We start from the raw sequence: 22,239 nt of genomic DNA, 5'->3' as shown, positions 1-22,239 counted from the left end.
ACTACATTTATGGGAAATTATCTTCACACAGGAACATTTTTTTTTAATAACATCTAATTGAAGAAATGTATATATATTGCAGATTAATGAAACTGAATGTGAATGCCCAGATGAGAATACCCCTTTAAATGTGATCAGATACATACATGGGGTATGCTTTGCAGATCTTACTTTGTAAAGGACTTCTTATGACCTCACCCTGGTCACATGATTTGCTGAGAAGAGGCATAGGACATGGGGAGGGGTAGATGGGATGGGCTGGCTGAGCATGACACCCCCCTTCTGGTGCCAGGTGGGATAACATAAAGTTGATTTATGGGGATATAAGGGAAACAAAAACCATAGTCTGTTGACAGATTTTGTATTTAACAGGGGTTTTCCCAGGCTTAAAGTATGGATTATCATCCCAATATCAGAATAATCTGAAAAGGGGGATGAGAGTCAGAAGAACCCAACTTCTTCACAGATCAGCTGTTAAAGAATGGGACAGGAAGCAGACTGCTCCATTCTCTGTGTAGTGGCTGAACTGGGTCACTGCAACCTTAAATGAACGAGTTAAATGGCAGCAACCTGGTCTGACCACTACAAAGGGAACAGAGCTGTCTGCTTCCTGTTTCATACTCTGTATGTAAGCTGCTTTATTGGTTCCCCCCTAATATGATATTGATCACCTATGTTATCAATACTTTACCCTAAAAAAACCTTCAACCATGTCATCATGTACATCCATTTGCCTATTGTGTCCTGTAACTGTAGTGTATTTATGGTGTAATTATCATGTTTTCGAGTGGATGGAGAAAAGTCTTGGAGCGATTCCAGTTAAGTAGCTGACATTATCTGTGACTCGGCTTTGTGGCTTGTAACATCTTGTGTCTGCCAGGTCTAATAAGCAGCAGCTCATTGTGAGCGCTACACGGACACCTCTGTCTTCCAAGTGTCGGTTACACTACCTGTTGCTTTCCTTTTATCTGCTGAATCCTTTCTTTATTGTGCTGGTTTAGCGGTTGGAGGAACGCTGATGTCATCCGGTAATTTATAACGCTCACTCACTGCCAACGCTTGGACGACGTCTTGTACCTTGTGTAGGTGTACTCCGCGGCACCTAGTGATGAAAGGAAACGAGATGATGAGGAAATGACTCCTTTGTGGTTTCTTAGATCTCTATGGTGTGTTTTCTGTGCAGGAATGATGGCTATTACTATGTTTTTTTCATTATATAGTTTATTTTATACTGTCATGGTAAAACCCCCTATACATGGCATCACTATCTAAAAGCTTCCCGCACTGGTCAATAATTAGCATCCATATGAATTATGAATATGTTTGATTCAGATTGGTGTTACTATGTTGCTGCTGCTCCATTCATTCCAGAGCAGTTGGAATTTTTTTCTCCAGCCCTCACCATTCCTGAGCAATCAGTGACTTTAATTTTGTTTCTTTTGTCAGGGGGGAGGAGCCAGCTCCTTAGCAGGTCTGCCCTTCAGACTGTAGAGGGCCCAATTGGCTTGTTGGATGTTGAAACTTATATCAGTGATTGCTCACGAACGGTGGGGGCTAGAAAAAAAAATTCAACTGCACCAGAATTGGTGGAACAATGGGGTGTGATCACATGCACCACTAGCACTGCGTTTACAAACTCAGAGGTAGCGTATGGGATCAGGCCTCTGCCCAATCACATTCGATTTCTAGAGTAATGCAAGCGATTGGTAAGCAGAACCAGGTGTTTTGCATTGTTTTAATGCAAGACATCGGGTTGTGCTTACCGATCTCGTGAGTTTCCATAGAGCGGCATATGCGATCCGGCAGAGGCCCGCCCCCGTACGCTGGCGCTGAGTTTGTCCGCACCCATAAAACGATACAAAGTGTTGGAGTTGTCGAAGGCAATGAAGAGGTCCAATTTCTGTCTCTGAATCTATTTCTGCCTGGTTCTATCGCTTCTCTCAATTCCCTGCTGACTTTCTACTTGTGACATGAAGAAGCGCGTCACTTGTGTGTATTAGGTCTATTCCTGAATGATAATGGAATCGCTCTTCCATCTTGTTGTTGCACTGTCTGACTTTGTGTCTTTTCTTCTTTTCTGGAGGTCAGGTTGCCAAACTTTACCGTGATTCCAGCCTAGGAAACGTTGTGAATATCATAGTGACCCGACTCATAGTCCTCACAGAAGATCAGGTAGGAGGTCATAACTGTTACACTTGTTTATTTTTAGCAATTGACTATTAACAATATTATCAATAATCTCGCTAATTATTTTACTAATTTTGTATAAAGGTAAATTATACATTTTCTTGCCTGAAAACCACAACTTAACCACAACTTGGACGGGTTAAATCACTACAACTGATGGTTTGCATGTAATACTATAAGTAGGTTCAGTTCTAGGTGGTAAATCCTGCTATAACATTCGATATGTAGTAGAATCGGCAGACATCATGTTATAGAGCAGGAAGAGATGTGTGGATTGTACGTAGTGTTCTGTTTGCAGGCAGCTTGTTATAGAGCAGAGGGAGCTGAATAGATTGTACATAGTGTCCCATGAAGTGCCAGTATTTTAGAGAGTGGAAGGAGCTGAGGAGTTTGCACAGGGTGCCCTATCTGCAGGTAACATGTTATAGAGCAGGAGGACCTGAGCAGATTGTACATAGTGTCCTATCTGCAGGCAACATGTTATACAGCAGGAGGACCTGAGCAGATTGTACATAGTGTCCTATCTGCAGGCAACATGTTATAGAGCAGGAGGACCTGAGCAGATTGTACATAGTGTCCTATCTGCAGGCAACATGTTATACAGCAGGAGGAGCTGAGCAGATTGTACATTGTGTCCTGTCTGCAGGCAACATGCTATAGAGCAGGAGGAGCTGAGCAGATTGTACATTGTGTCCTATCTGCAGGATGCATGTTCTAGACTAGGAGGAGCTGAGAAGATTATACATAGTGTCCAATCTGAAGGCAGCATATTATAGAGCAGGTGGAGCTGAGCCGATTCTATAGTATCCTATCTGCAGGCAACATTTTATAGAGCAGGATGGTATTGGGATAGATGGGAACAGTTACTTCTATGTAGGGGGACTTTTAACCACTGGCTTTGCTTGTAGGAAACCTAGTACAGTATGTGAGCTTTTAATATTCTCCTAATAAAATCTGAATATTAGGAATCTGCTGCAGTTATGGAAATGTCATTCTATCTCTAATTTGCTACTTAAGAGAGTCTGACACAAGCGGAGCCGCAAATCTATCGACATGTTACACATCCGCCCGTTGATCATGTGAAATTGTTACATTGACATAATCACCAGTACTTTTGGAACGCACAATACGTCTGCTCGGTAATACGCTGGCTGAACTCTGGGTCAGATTTTATAGAGATAAATATTGGCAAGGAGAGATTATTCCTAGAAACCACTGCATCTAATTATAGTCCCATTTTAGTCTTCAAAAGGCTTAACAACTGACCTTAGTAATTTGCTTGGAACATTCCTGGTATGCGTCTTGTATTGCAGCCAAACTTGGAGATAAACCACCATGCGGACAAGTCCCTCGACAGCTTCTGTAAGTGGCAGAAATCCATCCTCTCGCACCAGAGTGACGGGAACACCATTCCGGAGAATGGCATCGCTCACCACGACAATGCCGTGCTCATCACCAGGTAGAAAGACTCTCAGTTCTTAGTTCTAGAACTTCAATTGTCTGGCAAAGTTATTCCCGTAAATTTTTACGTTTTGTTAAATATTTTATGCCGGAGATAATTTTACAAAGAAATTCTTGTATTTGTGTATTTACTGCATTAGAACGATGGATGTTATCTGCATGCAGTAGGTTTGTTTGACTGTTTATAGAGGTCATTTTGTGACCTTAATTTGGCCAGAAGTCGAAACTGTTAGGATTAGCAATAATGACAATTTTTCTTTTGATATTATTTTATTGTTTTTGTTATTTGTTTAGTTTGTTTTTTTCTTTGTTTTTGGTTCAAACTGTTCATAAGTACCCAACCTATAAAGGTTTGTTTCCTGAAGACTAGCCTCCTATTAATTGACCTATTACAACTTGTGGACATCATAGACAGGGTTTTATTATTGTATACACCTTTATGAGCAAGAATTGAGAGTTTTTAGCTGGACTTGAGGTGTATTATGACAAGGACAGATACTAATCTAAATGACATGTATCATGTGACATCATGTAATGCTAAATTTCTCCGGCAGCGGGCACTAGAGGGCAAACTCAATGTCATGGTCACTAGAGGGCAAATGCCATGTCTTGCCAACAAAATCGACAAATGGGAGAAACTTGGCTGTTTAGTCACTGGTGATTTTTTTTTAAAGGAGGCAATCCGTGAGGCGTGAGGCTGCCATTTGGACTCCTGAATATATAGGTCCAAGTCTTGGTTGGTTAACTTTAAAATCTGTGTAGAAGTCTACTATCCACAAGGGGAGGAGAGAATTAGGACAGGTAAAAAGTTCCAATAAAATGACAGCCGGTGGACAGCTAATAATAATAATTCCTTTATTTATATAGTGCACACAGAGCTTGCCAAATCAGTCCCTGTCCCCAATGGGGCTCACTATCTAATCAACCTACCAGTATGTTCTGGACTGTGGGAGGAAACCGGAGGACCCGGAGGAAACCCACACAAACACAGAAAGAACACACAAACACAGATATTCAAGTCCATCTTTCTATGGCGGTTTAAGGTGTGGTGTGCCATTACTAGTTTACGGTCTTATTTTAATCATGTTATTTTTGGTTAGTTATGTGAGGCAAGATTATACTTTGGGGATTTTGTTGCTTTTATTTGTTGAGGGTCACTGGAATTGTGTATAGCTTGTCTCTGTGAGTTGTATAGTACTATAGGGATCACTTTCTCACAGTAAGCCCTTGTTTACCTTGTGGTAGTAGGAGTTGTTATCATCTACCTGTTCTTTACTTGGTTGTGTACACTGTGATTTTCTCAGTTGGGTAAATCGGTTACATATACTTTCAAGTATATTTAGGTTACAACTTATATCCTGATGTGTTATCGGTGGGGGTACTACTTTGGTACTATGCTTTATGTGTTTTTGGTTGATTACTTCACCAATGGGGGGGAATTTATTAAGACTAAAAGTAAATCCGAAGGCGCACTCCACTACACCAGGTTCGACCTGGTCTAAACTGATCAAACCTGGTGGGGGTTTTTAGCCAACGAAACTGTCGAAAATTGTACTTTTTACTTGCCTTATTCACTAGTTTTCTGAAAATGCCCAACTATATATACCTTTTCTTTGACCGCCTTATTTGGCCATAGGAATTTACATAAATTAGCGTCAAGGAGCCATTAAGAAAAATTTAAAAAATCTCCAACTTGATCAGGGTGCTGCAGAGGTTAACAATTAGATTTAGCATTTTGTACTTGGTGACAGATCCTCTTTAAAGGAAATGCACCATCATGATAAACCAGGGGCACTTACTCATAGATCCAGCCACCATGACTGTGGTAATCTTATATTTGTTATGCTTGACCTCCTTCCTTCTAAAATCAACTTTAAAAATTATGCTAATGACCCTGAGGTCATTAGTCTACAGGCTGGCTTAACAGGCTGTTACACTATCTCACCCACCCCCTGCTCCCTCAGCACTTGTTAAGTAAGCACTTCCTGCTGTAATCTGAGTGAGGGAGCATGGGGAATGGGGAGCTGCTCTGTAAAGCTAGATCACAGAGGAAGCTAGGGTAGCCCCCCAGACTCATTAGCATAATTGTAAAGGTTGATTTTAGAAGGAAGGAGACAACGGATAAGAAAAATAAGAAGATTATCGCAGTCACAATGCCTGGATCTATGAGTTGGTGTCTCTTGGTTTCTCAGGCTTGATTTTGATGGCTACTTCCTTTTCAAAGGGTTGTTCAGTCACTACAAGTTAACCTCTATCCACTGGATTGTGGGACTCCCATGGATCACGGAAACAGGGGTCCATTGTTCCCCAAATGAACAGAGCAGCCCAGACATGGGCCCTGCTGCTCTATTCTTCTCTATGGCTAACTGTGTGCTGCTGCTCCATTCATTGTCCATGAAACTGACAAGCCAGACGACTACGGCACTTGACTATCTCCATCAGTTCCACAGACAATGAATGGAGCAGCATCAGGCATGTCCAACCTGCCGCTCCATTCGTTTGACCGTGGTTGTCCAATCACTGAGACACCCCACTGCTCAGCAAGTTAGCCCCTTTCCTGTGGATAGGGGGCTAACTTTTTGCGGCTGGACAAAAATTCCTAACAAAACTTTTCAACTATTCCAAAATTTGGAAATTAGCAATAATATTTTATGAGTAATACAATAAACTGTTCCCAATAAATAATACCATAAAATACCATTAACGTGAGAATATTCTCTGCACAAGTGAGCTAGTGTTATTCTCTTCTGGTATTATTCAGCGATGTGGAATTGTTTTGCCATCTTTTCATTGAGCCTCAGCGTGATGACTTACGTGGGGGAGAATATGAATGAATAATACGTCTGCAGAATTTTTGTCACTCATCTTCCTACAAACTATATCTCACCGTGAGTCATAAAAATCATAACATTCAAAAGATTTCACTGAGGAAATGTGTTTTGTGGCACCAATAGAGGATGTCTGTTAGAGCGTTCACTAATTTCTTTCCCAAAAAACGTGCCGAGCGGTCAGTTGAGTAGTCTGCATTTTTTTGCCTATGAAAAAATGCTTGCTATTTTTTATTGAGATTTTTATAGGAGCAGAACATGCGTAAGCTAAATAATTTTCAGGTGAAATCGAAAGCTGGGTTATGGATTAATACTTTGTGGTAAGTGCTTTTGCTATAATTCTAAGTGAATTTATAATAGAAAAGGTTTCGCCACCACCGTTTTATATGTTTTAGTGGTGAAAATAACTTTTGGAAGACATCGAGGTCTAGGCAACACGACAATAAGATATTTCCATCCATTCAAGAAACGGAACAAAAAAATTATCATACATATTCTAAATATTATGGTAGCATAATATAGGTGTACAATACATCTATATGATACATATATACATGGTGTGTCACATGACACTACAACCAAATATTGTGAAAGTCATTGTCCGAAAAATGAATTGTGCAGACCCATTTTTTTTTTACTTTTTGAGGTATTAGTCTGATGGTAGAGTAAATGACATCTGGTAATGCTATTTTACGGTGAGCATGTGAGGTCATTGGCTAGTTTTCAAGTTTGAGGAACTTGGCTGTGGTGGGATTTATTTTGCGATTTAAGTTTAGGTGGGATTTAATTTGGTTTGGGCTAGCTGTTGAGAGGGCTGATATTGTGTAGTAGGGTCCTAAGATTGGATATATAATAAGGATCTAAACCAAATCCACCAAATGAACAACTACTTTGTAGTTGAGATTGTTGGTGGAAAATTTGGCTAATTTTCCAACCCAAGTAGGGGGAAAACAAAACGCTTTTGATGAGAAAGAGACTTTGTGAGCATCCCTTCTTTTGATCTATAGCGCGGACATAAGTATAAGGATTGTATTCTGCACCTATGGGACGGAAAATCAATATAGACGACTGTTTTCCTAGGTTTAAGGGGTTGTACCGGAATTACCGATGATGGGCTATTTTTGGATAAGCAATCAATTGGTAAAATTTATCAGAGATTTTTGGAATGTCTTTGGAACTATTTAGATGTCTTTTGCACGTCAGCTTTGTCATCGGGGCTTAGACTGCTGGATACATCTAGTGCATGTGTTAATGCCTGCAGTGGATATGCAAATTTCTAATAGAAAAATTAGCCGAAAAGTGGCTCATGGAGTTCTTAGGTTTTTCCTACCCACTGGGGGACTGTAGTGGATTTGTACCTAAATTTGCAACTGATAGAAAAGTCACTCTTCATAAATATGTCTACCACATCTGGAGTCATATGATAAATTTGGAGGAAGTTGTCTGAAATAAGAAGTGGAGGGGGTTGGCAAAAAGTTGCAAATTTGGCACAAATTGGCAGAGACATTATGAAGAAAGGGAAGGATAGTAACTGCAATGATACAATCCCCCCCCCCCCCCAATGTCTGATCTTTTGAGGCCAACGCCTAAACTCTATACAAACCATCTGTTTAGGCCTACCGAATATCTGATGGGTCAAGGAGGTGGATATCATTGCCCTCTTTTTTTTTATTGATGGCTTATCCTGTAAAACTCCATTTAACAAATTCTCCTAAATTTGATGTTCACTTTTCTTTTTTTGTAGTACTAACTGTGTGACTTATACCATGTGTTTTAGATATTTGTACCGGTATTTTAGTTTTTTTATTTGTCTACAGTGGTTTTTGTTTTTCTTATATGTGTTAAGAACTTTTGGATTTTTGGATCAAAGCAAAGTCATTCCTTTACCTATCCACAGGATTACCCATCAAACAGGAAAAGGAGGGCTCAAAGGTCTCTGTGTATGTAAATGATTGAATAGATCTCCGTCAAACCCAAAGAAATGGGTAGGTGGCCGGTCATGCACGGAGACTTTGGGCCCCTTGTTACTTGATCCAGGAGCGCCCTCCCTGTCCAGTAGACGGGTGTCTTTGCTGGCAAGTAAGGGCTTCTGGTTTATAGCGGAGATGACCTTAGAAGTTGATGTTTATTGTCATGACAATTTTATTAAAATAAAAAAAAATTGGGCTTTTTGAGCTCTCTTGCTGCAAGTTATGTTTTTATTCTATTTTATGTTCCTAACAAAATGACTTTTCCATAGTGTAGAAGGTTGACATTTTAAGTAACAAGAGAACAGATCATTGGTTCTCCTTATGTGCAAATATCAAGATTCTGGCCTCTGTCCATTAGTAAAATGCCTACAAAAATGTTTATTGGGTGAGTAAGACTACAGCTGCTTACTCAGAATCCGCTGTTTTATAAAGTCATTGCATGACTCACATAGATGCTTTTTTCTTAACATGGGGTTAGGGGTAATGGCTACAAATTGTGTGATGGTGGGATTTATACGTCACCCTATACGCTCCCTTTTTGAATTGTGGTATGGTCCTGGTCTCTTACCATTGACATCTTACGTGTTTGCTATGTTCCATGGATAGATATGACTTGATATATGAATATGTGGCTTTATTAAAATTACTTTCAACCCAGAACTGTTAATGTGTGATCCCTGGCACATACTTGTTACTTATTTGCACATTGTTGGCAGAGTTTATTGGGTCTGTTGTAATGATTAGCCTTTTGTGAAATTACTTCCATACATTTAAAGGGGTTGTCCCACCATTGTGATCTATCCCCTATCCTATAGCGGTATAACTGCTGGAAAGCAACAAGAGTAACCCATCCGTCACACACACTTTATCAGGCTGCTAACAAAGGTTCTGGGGTCTGTTATTTTTGGCCCGTGTCATAGGTCCACTCACTCCAATGATTTTGGAAAAACTCAGGCAGGAATAGGATCAGCTCTGAGTTTTTCAGCACAGAGCCATGGAAACCATAGGAGTGTGTAGGAGCCCATAGAAATTAATTTGTTCGTTTGCTATCCATTGACTCAACCACTAGAACAGTTCTGCTCTGAGACTATCTTCTCAATGTCTGTGTGCAGAGAATCTAAGGGGGTAGGTAGCTTAAAGAGGACCTGCCACCCAAAAATTCAGCAGTAGGAGCTGCTGACTAAAGTATATATTATGCAGCGCAAATTGCGCTTCGAAAACCATTTGTTCGTTCCCATACTACAGCAATGATTGTAAATGATTGTAAAGGTAAACTTTGTGTCATTTTGTATCACAATCGACTTGGAATCCTCCTGAGACACAGTTCTGTTCAGCAGGGGCATGCTGAAGTCATACACAAATATGGGTCGGCATTACCCCAGTTTCCCCGAATAAATATATATATATATATATATATATATATATATATGCATGCACAATTGAGTAACATATCTACCCTATATACTGGGATAACCTATTGCTTCGAGTATAAGCTTAGACTAGGAAATGCATTGTTGCCAGCCCATGCTCCCCAGTATATAGCCAGTCGGCTCATGACCCCCAATGTATAGCTAGCCGGCTTCCTCCCCCCCCGTATATAGCTAGCCGGCCCTACTGCCCCCCAGTATATAGCCAGCCATCCCCCAGTATATAGCCTGTCAGCTCATGATCCCCAATATATACCTAGCCAGCCCTACTGCCCCCAGTATATAGCCGGTCAGCTCATGACCCCCAATATATAGCTGCCAGCTTCCCCCCCCCCAGTATATAGCTAGCCAGACCTACTGCCCCCCAGTATATAGCCAGCCATCCCCCAGTAGATAGCCAGACAGCCATCCCCAATTATTTCCAGCCCTTAAAAAAAATAGTCAATGCTCACTTTTCCAATGCCCACCGCAGGTCATCTTCTTGCTTCATCTATTCTTACTTCCGGAAGCGGCGGGTCTGTGCGTGACTATGCGTGACTATGACGTCAGCTGCTTGCGTACATCATAGTGTGTGCGCAGGCGGCGATAGGTCCTGCGCTGGCCGCACACACGTTATAAAGTCAGCAGTGGTTGGCGTCAAAGTGTGTGCTCTGCCAGCGTGCGCGGACCTGCCTCTCTCTGAAGTAAGATGAGGAAGCAAGAAGATGACCTGCAGGGGTGGTGGGTCGGAAAAGTGACTTTTTTTTTTACTCAAGTAAAATAATAATTGTAATCTGAGTTTGAATTTTTCAGCACATTGTTTGTGTTAAAAAACTGGGCTTATGCTCAAGTATGTAACGGGTATCTTGCATTTTTGAGGTGAAAAGAAGCTTTGGGGTTAATTTTTCTTTTGAATGAAGGTATAACAAGCTTATATTCATAGTTAAGAGAGAACTTATGTTTCTCTGATAACATTTGTGTAAACTACTCTGTATAATCTTGCAGATTAATAGCCCTGATATGAGACCATGGCTCCCTGAAGTTCTACATCCTGTTCACTTTGTTGTATATTCCATCAGCAAGTGATAATTTATCCTCCCGCCTAACAACTAGAATTACAGGCAAGTACACAAGTCCTCCCATCCCCAGGCTAATGACAATACCACTCACCAAGGACCTGCAAGATTTTCTTCATTGTCATCTATACCTTAGCCCACCTTCATTCCCCAACAAAGTGCACTCCATGGTCTAATGGCCCCAGCACATGTACAGTGGAAAAAGTGAACGGGTCATTTAAAGAACATATTGATGAACAAAAAACATGTCCTATCAAAGTATCCTCAAAAATAAACCGCTAATATAACGGTAACAAACCAAATGTAGTGGAAAATGTTCTTGGCTTTACATTTCTGGCAAAGTGAATAAACCATATGTAAAGCTATAGGACATAAATTTACTATCTGGGAACTTCTCTGACATAGAAAAAATGGAAAAAGTTGATCTCTGTAGATCTGTGCTATTAGGTATACCAAACTGTATTTTGGTAGATTATTATATTGATGGATGGTGGCACAGGGATTATTAAGAAAGTTATTTATTTTAATATAATAGTTTAATAAAATTTTAAAACTATCAATTTTCAGCTAAGTTTGTACGATTCTGGCCCTACTCTTTGCCCAGTTTTCTGTGACTTACTTTTTAACATAGTTACATAGTAGGCCAAGGGACTCTTTTGGCCTATACATTGGAAACATTTTACTATATAGTATATATATTCTAAACATTTACCTTAAAGGGAGTTAGGCGATTTTACTAACACTATTTTAGGCCTCACTGTGGATTGTGGGCAGTTTTCACATTCCCGACACGACAATAGACAGTGCATTCACCATGCCATGATGGAGCCCAATAGAAAATAATAGGACCAAGAGTTAGCTGCCGTTTTTTTTTTATAAATATTTTTTATTTGGATTTTTTCAAAAAACATTACAATACAACAAATATCGGGCTCGCAGGCCCATTAAGACCACATTAAAGAAAAAGAAAGATACATCGTAAAATTTCTTATGTCTTAAAGTAAGAACTTTCGCATTCCAGAAGCCTATCAAAGTGTTGCTTGCAGAAAATATGTAACAAGGGTTGAATAAAAGAATAAACCACCTCCTTTAGTCTAACCAATTCCCCACCTCCCTAATGTCCCTTTCAGCTGTTCCAGTAGATACCATCGTGTCAAAGTGAAAGGACGAAAAATGTATTCCCTTTCAGCAGCAGTATAGAATTTCAGTATGAACCCTCTCCACTTTTTAAACAGTTTAGCTGTCAGTTTCGATTTTCCCCTTTCCGCTTCCAATCTCTCCAGCTGGAATAATTTCTTCATCTGTGTCACAATATCGTTTCTTGATGGCATTTGTGGCACAAGCCATTTTTGAAGCAAACACCTTTTTGCGACCAAACTGACCGTGTGAAAAAGTCTTGGCAACCCTCCCCCTTGTGGAAGTGTTTCGTCCTCCTGTGTTTGGTCATAATGAAATAAATATGTCACCGGATCCCTTTGAATTGGACGACCCCATATCTCTGTCCCCATTTGTTCCACCTTACCCCAAAAGGACTGCGCGTACGTACATTCCCATAGGCCATGGAAAAGATCAGTCGCTGTTGTCTGGCAATTAGGACAGGCCGTTAACCGGTCTGGGAATCTTGGAGAGGGTGGGAGATTAAATGCGTAAATGGCTCTATGCTGTATCCTAAATTGTGTGTCTCTCCATACCTCGTTCAAGACATTATCTCTAACCAATTTCCAGCCCTTTAGAATTTTTTCGGCTATATTTGGGTCATCTAATTGTGTTGCCCACCCTGCAAAGGAGGGCCCTTTCTGTCCTAGTGTTTTCCTAAGCACACGATACGCTATCGAGATACCCCGTCTCTGAAGGGGGACCATCAAGAGCTCGTCAATTGTAGTTTGGGATGCTTCCCTCGTCACATCAATGAGATCCTCCATATAGAACTTCTTCACCTGGATATATTGAAAGTGTTGTTCCCCTCTTAGACCATATTTTAAGTTAACCTCTTCCCTAGTTAACCACCTGTGCTCCTGATGGTGAAGCAGGTCGCCTACTTTCATTATCCCCTTCTCCCTCCATTCTAGGAACAATCTGCTCTGACGACCCTGCGAGAACCCTGGGTGGTTCCACAGGGGAAGATGTTTGGAGACCCTCCATGACAATTTGTATCCCCTACGGATTATTTTCCATGCAGCTATGGTATCCTTGAGGACACTTGATCCCTTCATTTCCACCGGTTGCTTCCCCTGTGGTACATGTAGTAATGTTCGTAGATCCCATGGGGAACAGAAGGCCGATTCCAGTTCAAAATCTGAAAAATGACTAGATCCTTTAATCCAATCGGCCACATGTCTGAATATACACGCTAAATTATAGTTCCGTACGTCAGGTAGGTTCATCCCTCCTTCATCTTTCCCTGCCATCAGCTTTTGTGCCCTGATCCGGGGTCTCCTCCCTTTCCATAAAAAGTGTGATATCGCCTTGTTGAGCGAGTTCAAGTCTCCATGTTTCAGAAGGATCGGCAGGGTCTGCATTGGATACATTAATTTTGAAATGCTCATCATTTTGATAAGCTGATTTCGTCCCAGCAGGGAGAGAGGAAGATCATGCCATTGCTGCAATTCCTTGGCAATCTTCTGAAACAAAGGGGTATAGTTAAGGCGGTAAAGGGATGCCGTAGTTCTACCAATTCTGATTCCCAGGTATCGTATCCACGACTGGGCCACCGGAATATTACAAATATGCATAATGGCAGGGCTATCTTGTCGTCCAGTCCCCAAAAATAATATTTCACATTTTGTTTTGTTCACCCGAAATCCCGAGAACTCTCCGAATTTATCCAGTAACTCCATTACCGCCGGTAGATGACAGACAGGGTCTTTCATAAATAAAATTATGTCGTCCGCGAATAAAGCGAGGCGCAGATATTTATCTCCCACCTTTATCCCCTCAAACATTTCTGTTGTCGCCAGGACACGCGACAGGGGTTCCAATGCTAGATTGAACAACAGAGGGGAGAGGGGGCAGCCCTGCCGCGTGCCCTTCTGCAATGGAAACCGTTGCGAGATAAAGCCCGGAGTGCTAACTCTGGCACTGGGGTTCCCATAGAGAGATGTCAAATAGTTGCAAAAAGGACCTTCAAATCCCATGTGTTGCATCACCTGCCTGAGCCACCCCCAACGTACATTATCGAAGGCCTTTTCGGCATCCAGGGTGACCAAGGCAGGGGCCACACCCCCCGGGGATAGGCGAGAGCTAGCATCCATTGCCAACAAAACTCGCCTCACATTTGTCACAGCTGACCGACCCACGGTGAAACCTACTTGGAGTGGGGAGATTAGAGACGGCATTATTGACGCCAAGCGGTTCGCCAGAATTTTAGAGAGGATTTTAACGTCGACGTCCATCAATGAGATGGGCCTATAAGAGCTAGGACACTCCGGGTCTTTCCCCTCTTTGAGGAGCAATTTAATGTACGCCGTATTCATATGGGTAGACATAGGGGAGCCCTCCATTAATTTGGAGAACAAGCTAGCCAGAGTAGGGGTGACTTGCTCGTGCACCGCCTTATAGAATTCCCCCGTGTAGCCATCAGGCCCAGGTGCCTTGCCGGTGGGAAGGGCCTTTATCGTCCTTTGTATCTCCTCCGCTGCAATTGGGGCATTAAGAGTCTGCACCTGGGTCTGTGACAAACGGGGCAACTCCAGGTCGCGCAGAAAAGATTGCCCGGAGTCTCCTTCTATGGGAGATTCTTTATATAGATTTTCAAAATACTTCCCCAGTATGTCATTTATCTCCTTCGGGGATACTGCCACTGTATCATCTGGGCGTTTCATTCTCAAAAGGTGGGTCACAGGGCGGCGCCCCTTTGCCAAATTTGCCAGCAACCTACTGGATTTGTCCCCGAATTTGTGAAGTTCCAATTCGAATTTAGATCTAACGAAATCTTCCTTCCTCTCTGCCCATATATTAAAGTCCTCCTTGGCTTTCCCCCATGCTTCTTTTGTGGTGTCTGATGGATGCTCTAAAAAGTCTGAGTAAGCTTTACGTACCTCCTCACTTGCCCTCCTAAACTGCTCCCTGGTTGTCCTTTTTAGCGCCCATATATGGTCTCTTATACGGCCCCTAACTACCACTTTACCCGACTCCCAGAACAACATGGTGTCAGTGGCATGACACCCGTTTCCGTCTAGATATTCTGTCCACCACCATCGCAATAATTGTACGAAATCCTCGTCTTTAGTCAAGAAAGAGGGGAACCTCCACAGTATGTCACTGCCTTTCGGAGTCTTGTCAGCCAGTTCTAACACAACGGGGGCGTGATCTGAAATCACCATGTCTTCTATCTGAATCTGGGTAATTCTCGGCATCAGTGTTGGGCTCAATAGGAAATAATCCAGTCTCGACCAGGTGTCATGTGGATGGGAAAAATGGGTATACTCTCTGTCCTGAGGATGCATCAGGCGCCAAGCATCATCTAACGACATGGAGGTCGCCCAGTCTTTTAGTGAGTACGTCCATTGTCTCCCTATTGTACCTCTACTGTCCCTCCTGCTTCTGTCTTCCCTATTGTCCATTGTCAGGTTACAGTCTCCTCCCAAGATCTTCAAATGTCCCCCATCTGTCATGATCCTTGTCCGTAGGTCCTCATAAAAAGGCTTCTGCTCTGAGTTAGGGGCATATATCCCGTAAATGCTTACGGTCTCTACTGCAAGGGACAATTTAATGTGAATCACTCTCCCTTCTGTGTCTTTCTCTGACGAAATAACTTTGTGGGGTAGTGTGCGATTGATCAATATAATAACGCCTGCCTTACGTTCCACTGCTGGGGATCCATAGACTTCTCCCACCCAAAGCCTTTTCATTCTCACCATATCGTCCTCATTCAAATGTGTTTCCTGCAAAATAGCGATGTCCACCCCGAGACGTTTCAAGTGGCGAAGCACCATAATACGTTTCTGGGGGGAGCGCAACCCCTTCACATTCCAGGTGACTATTTTCATTCTGACGATGGTCTGCAATCGCACCACTACTGGAACAGCTGAATTATACTAGTATTTTTCCCTTCCCCTCCTCCCCCCTGACCCCAACCCAAATAGAACACAACAGTATTTCGAACAATACCAAAAGGAAAAAACAAAGAAAAAACCCCTTCCCCCCCTGACTTATTGCACAAGGAATGTGTTGCTCAGAATATCGTTAATTTTCACCAAGACTAACAGCTACTCTCTCCTTTATGGACTCCCTTTTTTCTAATGGTACAGGTGCTACAATAGACATTGCCCACCCCCGCACATGACTATCGATCATAATATTTCAGTAGCAGTAGCATAGCTCAAAACACACCCTCTCAGCATCTTCATCTCTTAAGTGCCCCCTCCCATCCCAGCTTACTTACAACATATATTAGTTTACTAGAAATAAAATGCAAGATATATAAAATATACAAATATACATGTTGAGTATCACATAACATGAAACGCCCCACCAGAACTATAATATTGAGTACCCGCCAGGTGACTGTCCCAACAATCATAAACTATACGTGCAACCTCTCTCCCCCCCATACCGCCATCTCAAACGTCATCTCCATTAGACTAGCTCCTTCTTCCTCTGTCGTTGCGGGCTTGCGGACGCCCCTCGCGGCTCCCTCCCCTGGCTCTCGGGGTTCGTGGATACCTATCGCTGGAGTCTCTGCGGCTTCTCTCCTCCGACATTCGTGCAGATCCTCGGCGTTCCCTCTTAGGTAAAGAGTCCTGCGACACAGTCTCCAAAAACTCCTCTGCTTCTGCTGGGTCTTGGAAGGCATGTTGTACTCCATCTGTGGTAGTAAGCCGTAGTACTGCGGGATATGCCAGCTGAAATCGCACATTCCGCTGCGATAGTGCAGAACACAGTGGTGAAAATAATTTCCTCTTTCTGGTGACTGCCAGAGAAAAGTCCTCAAAGACCAAGATCTTGTGGCCACGGACCAACAGGGGAGAACGAGAATTGCGGTACGCTCTTAATATGTCCTCCTTATCAGAGTAGTTCAGGTACTTAGCAATAGCTTGCCTCGGTTGCATTGACTGTCCCTCCAGGTTCTGCTGCGGCCCTCTGCGGGGAGGTCCCACTCTATGCACTCTCTCAATTTGTCTCTTCCTGCTAAGGCCCAAGGCCTTAGGCAAATCCTCCTCATATATTTCTCTTTATTGGCCATTGTGAATTACTTCGGGTAGGCCCACAATTCTCAAATTGCTCCTTCTCGAGCGATTTTCAAGATCCTCCACCCGCTCTAGCAAAATAGTGGATAAGGAGTGCAAGTCCTCATATTGAGATTGCAGCGCATTCGCCTTCGTTGTATTATCACCTAGCGATATTTCCATGGCTGCAATCTTTTCCTCATTGCGCTTAATCGAGTCTTTTACCTCGGCAAGGGAGTTCTGCAATGTTGCTGTCAGGTTGCTCACTAGGTCTGGGACTAAAAACCTCGCCACCTCTTTAGCCAGGATCTGATAATTCACCACTCCGACCGAGCAGGTGGAATGTTGCGATGCGGTATCTCGACGATCCTCCTCGGTATAATCCTCTGGCTGGGAGTGGACGGTAGTTTCACTCTCCTCTCTGGGGGCATTAGCTGGTGGTTGTTGTAATTCCGGTGGCACCATCACCGCTGCCTCCGGCTCTTTCCCCGCCGGCGCCATGACAGGAGGAGCGCCCGATGACGCAACACGTGGCCGAGTGTGTTTTATAAGCTTCTGCCCGCTCCGGAGCAGATACCGCTCCATAAACTAGTAGATCCTAGTTCCAGGTTTAACTCCCTCTCTTTCCTGGCCTGGATGGCTTTGGATTGCAGGTCTAGGAGCTGAGCTTTAGCGGGGGACCACGGGAGCTACTTAGCACGCCGCCATTCCCATCAGCGCCGGAACCGGAAGTCTCGTTAGCTGCCGTTTTATGTGGCTAGCCCACGTCCAGAGCACATGTCTGTGTTCATGAAGGCTCAGTTCACACCTGTCTCTGGGCTTTCCCTTTAAAGATAAACTAAGCCACACTTACTAAACATATCTTTGAAAACTGTTGTTCTTCATCATTACAACTATCCCTATATTGTTTCTACCCATGCCTGTAGAGTTACACGGTCGGTTCCTAATATTGACTCCCCATCTATGCAAATGACCCCGTATGAGTCCGATCATTCCTGAAGGAGGGGAAAATGAGATGGATGAAGCGAAAGCATATCCCTTGTCAATCAGAGAGCTGGAGAAACTAAAAATGTATGATGAACAGAAGGTCCTCTATCCCTTATATCATAAATGGACCTTCCATGATACATCCGTTATTAATAGCAGAATAAAAAAATGCAGGCTGCCATGCTATATTTAAAGTGAAATGTATAGGGGAACCAGCCAAATGCAGATAAGGCCGTCCAATTCACCTCCATGGGCACTGGTTGTCATGAATGGAGGGCTAACGCGCTTCAGGATTTTGGCAGTGGATCTCTTCTTATTCCCGCTTATCACATACTATTGCCCTCATACTCAAGTCAGGAGTAGGCTACCATCCATGTGGATGTAGCCTCTGACTCTCTCAGATATTGGAGAAGATTAGGATTGGGCAAGTTGGATGTAACCTATTTTTCTTCTTCTTCTGAGAGAAGTCCCGGCCAGAGGTATCTTTATTAATTACTCTTGCACTTTTGGCCAAGTCAATCATGTCGGTGAATGAGAAGACTGGAAGAGATGTCATGGTTATGGAAAGCTTCAGTTCTGTAAAGAAGGTAATCCAATGACCTTGTGCTTTTAGCCAATAACACTTAGCAAAAATGTATTTCGACATCTTCAGTCATAAAACATTGCGATACAAATAGGACACAATAAGATTCTTTTAAGTACTCATCTCATCCGACGAGGATTCGGATCTGCCGCGATTCACTAAGAGCTTGCATCCAGCGTTCACCTTCTTCTTCCCGATGCATGAATTTGGTTTTTAAATTCCGCAGTTTGTCCGAATCAGACAGGTTGTCCGACGTCCACGCCCCCCCCCTCCGATTTGTGTTACATGCAAGCCGGCGCGCCACAATCAGATCGCGTGCACCAAAAACCCGGGGCAATTCAGGGCAAAGCAGTTAAAAGTCGGGAAACCCGACGGAAATGCGGTGTTTGGACCCTTAGTAAATGTGCCCCACTGTGTGACATTTCGGAGACCATGCCTCCTTCCTCAGACATACGTTAAAGTTTATATCAAGATATCTCATGACTTTATTTCTCCTTACTGCAGATTCTAAATAACTTATACTCCTTACGGAAATCACTTACCAACCCTACTTCAGTTCTGGACAGGACTAGTTATTTTCATTTTCTAGAAATGGTGAGATTCACTGGCAGCAAGCAGAGTCCTATATAAATCTGAGGAATTAAGGCACATAGTAGAAACTTACCTAACTTTTCCTTTTACTATACAGTGATTGTTTTATTTACCTCAAATACGGAAAAGCTCTCTATACTCCAAATCACTGACAAAATGTCAAGCAATTCCTTGTTATCAGCTGAATAATCACAGGAATTCAGCCAAAAACCTGCAGGGTAAAGGCTTGGTGAGTTTCCAATTTACAGCCGCCAATCATATATTAACTTTGTTAGTGTAATGTAAGTTAGACTAATGAAAAAATAATATTTAATTGGTTACCATGAACTGGAACCAGAATGTCGGAAGGTTGTGTGTCAAGATATTTCTTATTGTTGAGTAATTCCGTAATACGGGCACAAACAGGGTTATTGCGACTATTTGTCTTACAGTGTGAGTTTGATACAACTGGTTTGTGTTCCCAAAGACCTGCAATGTTCACTCCCAGACACATGCAAACACAAAATCCTCTCTTTTTTTTTTTTTTTTGGAGAAGGGCCGGGCAGTCTATAAACCGAGTTGAATTTTAACTTGCAATGCTTCTCAGATATTCCGAGCATTCTTGCCTTTCATGGTAACATGGACAGGTCTTGAAGAATTTTCATACGCTCTGTAAATCAAATAAAACACCAGCTCAGCCTTCTATTTAATTTTGGGATGCGAAACAGGAAACAAAAGTGTAGAAGAGAGAAAATATCTAGGAGGTCGGGTTTCTTTGTTTGCAGAAGACCTGCGGGTCACTCAGCATGTTGTCTCATTAAGTGCTGAATAGAAAGGTTCATTCACTCTTTATCTTTTCCACATTACTTTATATTTCCATCCGTTCTTTTAGGTTTGTGATAAGTGGATATCTGAATACTCTCGCTTCCGTCCCTTTTAAGGTTTCCCTATGAGCTCGTCTGATGACATTTACTCTTACACCTGCTTATAGTGGAAGGATCCATAATGTGACAGTTTAAGGCCTCATGCAGGCAACTGTGTATTGGGGTTGTGTACTAGGCGTTGTTTTTGTGGCTAGTGCTAATCCACAATTCTTGACCACAATTCTATGTACCTTATGCATTGAAGACACGTGGCCTGTAAGCAAAAGCTCTTTGTTTTTATCCAACATGTGCATTTAAACAATGCAAAACACCAGGTGTTGGTTACCAATGGCATGCGTTTCCATGGAAATGCATATTCGATCGGGCAAAGGCCTACCCCCCAGGCGCTTGCATTGTGTTTAAAAACGCAATCCAAGAACCTCAAGTAGCACACCTTAACTTTTCACTGAAACTGGTGTTTCGTTCCAAAGTGTCCAGATGAAGGACAGGGTGTTGACCCTATGAGCCATAGCAAGAGAAGTTGGTCATTCCAAGTCTGTGATTTCTAGAATATTGCATCTTTACAACATCACAAACTCATTCAAGTCCTGCAAGAAGGCTGGTCGCGCTCTAAAGACAAATGTAAGAGAGGACAGGATAATGCAGAGAATCGCCATGGGTAATCGTTTCAACACTGCAGCTGGAATTGCTCGTCAGTTCAGCACTGAACAGTGTAAGGATCTCTCTTTTCATTCTTTTCATTCAGTGTCTCAACATTTAAGAGCATTTAGACTGAAAGCCCACTCTGCAGTGAACAAATCTCTTATTAGTAGAAAAAATCAAGGCTGAACTCGCCTTTGCTGAGGAGCATGTTGTGTGAACGGGGACAAGTGTTCCACAGTTCAAGTTTACTTTTTTGGATCTAATGGGAAGCCTTATATTCTTCGACAAACTGGGGAAAGAGAACCCAAAGTTTATAAAGAAGTCAGTGAAAGGTGGTGGAGGAAGTGTCATACTTTGGGGAATGTTTTCTGCAGCAGGAGTTGGACCACTCATACAGTTACATGGAATAGTGAATGCAAGTGTGTATTAGAAGCTTCTTTAACAGCACTTCTATGTGTTCTTCACTCAGTCAGCCAGCAATCCTCATGCAGGAGAATGGCCCCTGTCACACAACAAATGGATAGAGCAGTTCCTTGAAACAAAAACCTTGAAACAATGAAATGGCCCAAAGTTTTGGTCTAAAGCCAATTAAAAACCTCTGGAAAATCCTTGGTGACAAAGTTATGGCCAATAAATCCACAACATCTGTGGAAGAGTAGAGCAGAATATCAGCAGAGCAGAGAGACTAGTGATGTCCTGTGGCCGCAGATGAACTGACATCATGCATAGCAAAGACCGGTACACTTCTAATGACCGGTGACTGGGGTAACCTTCAGAAATTTTTGTTAGACTCTTTCTTTGTGCCACAGTCATGTTCCCTAATAATGATCATCCATGTTTTTTGAAACATAAAGGTTTTATGCTGATATGGTTATTTTGTAAAACATTGTTCTAGTGGCATGGTGCATCCTTTACAAAAAAAATCCATCACATGTGTGATCAATGGAGATTACATTATTTCTGGGAGTGATCATACATGGTGCTCCAGTGTATATGGGACAAGTGAAATGGTGATAAAGTATTTATAAAGAAGGGAGAGGGCAGAGGAGTTCACAAAGTGAAGATAATGCCATAGAGCATCAATGAGAAAACTGGAAGGTTGTTCATTTTTGTATTTGTTTTGGAGTTTTGTATCACAGTTTATGAATTCTCTTTGTTTCCTGTGTGGGTCTTCGTAGGTTAATACCCCATCTATCTGTGGAAGCTTTACAACAAATACATGTGATGAGTAGAAATAGACCAGCACTTAGTACTTTTGCACCTGTTGCCCAAGTCTTATGTTTATCCCATTTAAAAGCTGGATTAAATCCAGAAAGTGACTGGAATTAGGTCACCAAAGAGAAGATGCTCTTATCGGCCCCTCTTGTAAAAGAGCTGTGGTGTTGGTTGTCATCTTACTGTCATTAGTGGTGTAACTTTGTATGCTTAAGCACACAAAGAGCTTCTCTCTGTCCTTTTCTATATGGCTTAAACTAAGC

General features: G+C 42.4%; 1 protein-coding gene across 2 annotated transcripts in view; it reads left to right on the top strand.

Annotated features, from left to right (window-relative positions):
- Window positions 1–22,239, top strand: part of ADAMTS6 (ADAM metallopeptidase with thrombospondin type 1 motif 6) — a 182,143-nt gene that overhangs the window by 30,040 nt on the left and 129,864 nt on the right. For both annotated transcript variants that reach the window (XM_072137189.1, XM_072137179.1), the window contains exons 6-7: window positions 2,089–2,172; window positions 3,501–3,646. In XM_072137189.1, coding sequence (XP_071993290.1) covers window positions 2,089–2,172; window positions 3,501–3,646 — 230 coding nt within the window. The remainder of the gene's footprint in view (window positions 1–2,088; window positions 2,173–3,500; window positions 3,647–22,239) is intronic.

Source organism: Engystomops pustulosus, chromosome 1 (assembly GCF_040894005.1).
Source record: "Engystomops pustulosus chromosome 1, aEngPut4.maternal, whole genome shotgun sequence".
Taxonomy (NCBI): Eukaryota; Metazoa; Chordata; class Amphibia; order Anura; family Leptodactylidae; genus Engystomops; species Engystomops pustulosus.
This window is presented reverse-complemented; position numbering and strand designations above follow the sequence as displayed.